Source organism: Sinocyclocheilus anshuiensis, unplaced genomic scaffold, assembly GCF_001515605.1.
Source record: "Sinocyclocheilus anshuiensis isolate Anshui unplaced genomic scaffold, SAMN03320099.WGS_v1.1 scaffold843, whole genome shotgun sequence".
Taxonomy (NCBI): Eukaryota; Metazoa; Chordata; class Actinopteri; order Cypriniformes; family Cyprinidae; genus Sinocyclocheilus; species Sinocyclocheilus anshuiensis.
Window position 1 is genome coordinate 674024 of NW_015547670.1, and position 5914 is coordinate 679937.

At 35.6% G+C, this 5914-nt stretch overlaps 1 protein-coding gene across 3 annotated transcripts in view; it reads left to right on the plus strand.

Annotated features, from left to right (window-relative positions):
* LOC107702750 (cGMP-dependent protein kinase 1-like) overlaps positions 1 to 5914 on the plus strand; it is a 59517-nt gene that overhangs the window by 40862 nt on the left and 12741 nt on the right. For all 3 annotated transcript variants that reach the window (XM_016505162.1, XM_016505163.1, XM_016505160.1), the window contains exons 5-7: positions 905 to 968; positions 4166 to 4243; positions 4335 to 4429. In XM_016505162.1, the coding sequence (XP_016360648.1) occupies positions 905 to 968; positions 4166 to 4243; positions 4335 to 4429 (237 nt within the window). The remainder of the gene's footprint in view (positions 1 to 904; positions 969 to 4165; positions 4244 to 4334; positions 4430 to 5914) is intronic.

Here is a 5914-nt window from a genome sequence, read left to right on the forward strand (position 1 = left end):
GGGAAGTTTTTTTAGTGTGGGGGGGGGGGTATGATTTCTTAAAAGTTCATCAGCAGCCTTTTCAAACTAAATGATTAAATGATTAAATAAAATAAAAATCCTGTCATTTTCAGACCAAATATTAGCCCAGAATGGCTTGTGTGTATCCATAGCACCTTTAGGTTTCGCTGCTGCAGTCTTACGCTAAACTGTAATAGGAGACTTTAATGGACTCTTGAATTATTTATGGCATATGAAATATTTATGCAGGAGTAGTTATTGATGTATGATCATCTCATGACACACGACAGTGAAACATGGACGCAGCCCGTCCCTTTAAATGTGTGTGCGTTTGCTAATGCAACAGACAAAGATGCCCAGATCTCATCAGGGACAATCTACTGTCCCTCAGGACAGCGGATCAGTCGGCCTCTCCTGCCATTTCATCCTAAACATGATTTATTTAGATTTAGATAAATTACAGCTTTTATTACGTAATGTAGATAATGCCTTGTCTTTGTGGCAAATTAGCTCCGCATATACCGATTAGCCAGATGCAAACCTTTTCCTCCATTACTCAACACATGACCAGATATATTTAGAAATGTTTTATTATGGTGATTGAGGGATATTATTGTTGTTTCCGTGGCAGAGAGCAGCTCTGAGTTTATTGCAATATGTGATGGTGACCAGCTGTTTCAACCATATGGTCAGCCTAAAAATTCACCCGATGTACAGTGAAAATAAGTACGGAATTACATGAAGTGTGGGAAATTAAATGAAACTTGCATGACATTAACAAACACCAAAAGACTCTTCAGCTTTGGATAAGGATCTAATTCATCACACATTTACAGATGTGATTGTTTCATTTTAACAAAAGATTTCCAATGACGTAATGAACTAAGGTGTCTCTGATTGACAGTGTCCTGACGTTCCGGGGTCTTCCAGAAGAAATACTGAGCAAGCTGGCTGATGTCCTTGAGGAGGTACGGAAATGTTCCTGATCCTTAAGCAAACTGTAATTAATTAACAACTGTAATTAAATCTAAGCAATTACATCTCTGTGCACTGATCACTCAACATTCAAACTTTACAAGCACCACTCTAGCTGTGGTTTATTTGCTTGTAATTTTATTTAAATAAGCTCAATGTAAAGAAACCAAAAAAATAAGTTCTAAGATTCAGTCTCTCTAAACCCCTCCTTTCCATGAGCCTACTCTGCTCTGATTGGTCACATGGCCCAGTCTGTTGTGATTGGTCAACCGTGTGTCGGATACAATAGTTCCGTAGTTCTGTATTTTGATAGAAAATATAACCCTTTTATTATTTATCATACAGGTTGTGATTCAGTGGAGCCAGCTGGTCCAAATAAACAGGGTACTGAGCCATCTTTAAGAGCAAGCATTTTGTGAATCCCGCGTTGAACTACCTGAGATTAGAGAAGCAGTCATCAGTAAAATGATGGGAACACAAAAAGAGATTGGGGCTGTACTGCTGTGGTACAGTGGAAAAAAAGGATTTTATCCACTGATTATTTGCAGCCTCATATTTAAAAGTGAATAAAATCAGCAGATTCCATCAGGGACTGTTTATCAGCAAGAAAGACTCACAACTCAAGTTATAAAAGCTCCTCGTTCATACCATTAGTTAATTTAGGGAGCATTTTTAGACTTTCTTGTCTTACAGTGAATGCACGTGGTTCAGTAAGTTGTAGTGGAATGAATCATAAGTTGTTTATACTCTTTCTCTGTATGAGGTCCACTTTGCGCAAAGCATCAAAGGAGAAAAATCAATGATTTCATCCAAGAATAGCATGAGAAGATGAGCTGTAGACATTGTGAATATCTTAGTCATCAGTCAGTCTATCATTCGCAGACATAAAGGTCCACATCACCTCTCTTCACCTCGTTAGAATACGACATTTATCACTGGGGAGTGAGTGATGGAGACTCACAGCTCCCTGTGTTTAGGGGTGAAAGGTTGTTGTTTTCCATTCTGTGTGGATTTGTTAATAATCTTGCAGTGGCTGTGGTCCGGCCTTTGTAATAAAACATGATTCACAACCTCATAACAATAACACAACAACACAGAAATTGGTTTGGCTCGTATTATTACAGTAATTACATTTATGTTTAATATGTCTAATACAGGCACTATCAGATTTGTACTGTATAGACAGCAACCATGAAACATTAACAGCAGAGTAGATTGAGTGGATACAGCTCAATTTCTGACATACACTTTATAATGTTGGTCTCTGGTATATTATATCTACTATAATATAATGACCTATTCACTGTTTTTATGTTGCTTGCCAATTTTAGTATTGTTTATATACTATTATAGTATTGATTAATATTTTGAATTGTTTGATTTTGTATTTTTTTTTAAATTTTGTTCTTTTTTTTATTTGATTAGTTTTTGTTTTTTCATATATTTTTTTATTTAACTTGAATTAATTTATATTTCAATTAGTTTTAGTCCTTTTTCTACTTCAAATTAAATTTCTTTCAGTTATTTACCAAAGCAAAATTTATCATTTTTAACTTTGAAGTTTTCATCTAATATTTATATTTGATTTATTTTATCTTTATTTTGAGTACCAAAATATTTTTAATAACTTTTAGTTAACAATGACAACACTGTTGCTTGCTAATATTTTTTGTTTCTGTCAAAACAGTTACTTTTAAATGGGCTTCAATGGCTAAAGATGTTTTTTGGCAACAGAAAGCTGAATTTACGGCATCTGCCAGCAGGGTTTAGCTGGTTCATGCTAACCAGGAAAACCTTAACCCATAGGTTCAGACATGAACTCTCATTTATAACGTTCACTAACAAAACAACAACAGAAGAGCAGATGTGAGGAAGTAAGATCAAATAATGAGAGTATTTAATGGCACTGTGAGCTCTGTGTCATTAAAACGACTCACCTATCAATCATCATCTCTCAGTGATGATGATTTATTCAAATTCAGGTCAAACTCTCATTCCAGTTCTTTTTTTTTTGTGTGATGTGATTTGTTTAAAAAAAATGCTATGAATTTGTAGAGAGTGGAGGGAGTCTCTTCAGCTAATAATTGACCTTCAATGAGACTGAAATTTGCTGAAGCTTTTTGAACTTAAATTTTAATTTTGCATATGTTAATTATGCCGGAGGTTCTGGGGAATGAAAGTCTAGACACATGGATGGAATCTGTCCTTCCGTCATCATCTTTGTGGTCACTTATATTTGATGCTACTCCTCCATTAATTGCTCATATAAACTGTGTTAAATTATAAAATAAGTTATGTTAAAGTTGTTATGTTAAAGACAAAAAGTATTTGGACTTTCTTCTCAAACATTATGTTATGTTTTGAAATTAATACATTTTTAGTTCATTCTTAATTTTGTTACAACTTTTGGGACCATTACAATATATCTACTGTAATTTAAGTTATGGATATCCAAAACTGCATTAATGCAGTAAAGTCTGCTTCTTCTGAAACACACATCTACAAAATGACATCATATATAGTAATCAGTATATAGGGTTTTTGTTATGTAACATTTACTTTTATTGATTTTATTAATTAAAATCAATAAAAATACAATAAACATGAACAAATAAGCCTAAGGACAATTAAGAGGTTTTAGCATTGTGAAATCTGTTGCAAGTAAAAAAACAATTTTTAACACACACATACATATATTAAATATGTTAAAATTAAGTACATTTTGTTCAAACTTTTTTATTATTTGCAATAGATTTCGCAATGCCATAAAGTACAAGTATTTGTTATTGTTTTGGTACTTTGGTAGTTTTGATAATTTATATCATTTTCTGGATAATAAATCAAAATTCTCTCTCTTGTGACTGCAGGTGTGTATGTGGGTGTTTTGTTGGAGGTCAGATTCTAGGTGATGTTAGAACAGAGTTTGCTTGTATCAGAGTCTTTGTGGGCTTCAGTTTGCTATCTGCTGGTCATATCTGATTTCAGACTGATGTGTCTGGAGGTCAAGGTCTTAGCACACTGAGGGTCAGAGATGTTGTGCTGCCTTTTTTCCATTTAGAAATCTGCTGGATCTTGCGTCTGCACATCCTCTATTCATACCCTCTTTGTAGAAAGTGCCACCTGTATTTTTCTCCATCCTCTTTTTCCATATAATCCTCACGTCCTCTAACCAATTTTCTCTCTCTTATAGACCCACTATGAGGATGGCGACTACATCATTCGCCAGGGGGCAAGAGGAGACACGTTCTTCATTATCAGTAAAGGAAAGGTAAGTCTATTTCAGTGGAAAGTGCAAGCAGTGATGCTGTGAAGATGATCCCATGCTAATATTTCTTTCTTTTGTTCTCATCCCTGTCCAGGTGACGATGACTCGAGAGGACTGTCCGGGTCAGGAGCCCGTCTACTTGCGTTCTATGGGGAAAGGAGACTCCTTTGGGGAAAAAGCCCTACAAGGGTGAGATTGTCCTCTACACTACTGTTAAAGTCAGATTTAATACCAAATTTAAACTCCAGACAGGATATTTGGAGGCACATCCAGGTGGGTTTCTCATTAGCGGAATCTCACAAAACCTAAAATATTTTTGGCCCCAAATCAAGAGAAACACACACACACACATATATATTAGTGCTGTCAAAATTAATGTGTTAACGCAGGTGATACATTTTTTTCCGTTTAACTATAAAAATATTTAATGCAATTAACGCGGGGGCAGAGATAGGTTTGGCCACACAACTCACAACTGCTGCTTCTGTCTCTTTTTTCTTGACAAGAATTGCATTTATTTAAATGCATAAAGTCTCCGACCAGAACATCTTATGACCACATCAAACGGGAGACTTTCAGACGCGAGTCAATTGAGCGCGGAAAAGGTACAGGTGACTATGTAGCTTCAGTAGAACAACAGTGAACCACGGTCAGATGAGATGTTGTCAGGCCATATGTCAGTAAAAGCGATTTTTCCTGTCCTGTCAGCCGGTATACTGTGCTCGTAGCACGTGCTCTTCAATTGCATGTACAAATGCAGCGGCGCGCGCTGTAGCCTGTATCATTTCATATCAAAGCACAAAAGAAACTACGAGCTTGCAGTGTCGTAGTTATGCTGTCAGTTAAGTCATTAAGTTACCAAAAAGGCAATTAAAACTGCATGCAAGCATTTGTTATATGAGTCACATTTAAAAACATGTTTCTGAAATGGTTTTCAAAACTGTCCTGGAGCAGCTGGAGTTGTTATTTTTTAAAGTCTAATAAATGTTAAAATTGATAGCTCTCAATCATACTGTAATGTTGAATGGCTATAGTCAATGGTTAAATATTAGGGGGGAAAAAAAAACATTTTCATAGAGACATCAGTAGTATTGATATCAGTGATACTTGCCTTCAGTCATAAAAAAGATGCCATTATACAAATATTAAAAATATACTGTCTTTATGTTGTTTCTACATTAATTTGTAGATTGAATGTGAAATTATTGCAATATAAAATATATATTTAAAGGGGTCATATGATGCGATTTCAAGTTTTCCTTTCTCTTTGGAGTGTTACAAGCTGATTGTGCATAGATAAGATCCCTGAAGTTGCAAAGACTAAAGTCTCAAATCCAAAGAGATATTCTTTATCAAAGTTAAGACTCTGCCACGCCCCCCTAAAATGACTCGTTCTAACACGCCCCCACATATCTACCTCACTATGTGGAAATATTAGCATAATGCGCCCAAATATTCACGCAAAGAAAGAAGGCGTGGTTTCAGTAACCGCAGTTAATGTTGAAGCAGCCATGTCAGGGAGACGCTGTGTGTTTCACGAAAGTAGATGCATTTAGGAATCTTTAAGATTACTTACAACAGAACTGCAATGCATTTTATGGACGACCGTTTCGTGAACCTAGGAGAGGAGGTAATTCTGACTTTGCTATGACAATCTGGCGCTTCTGAATCAGC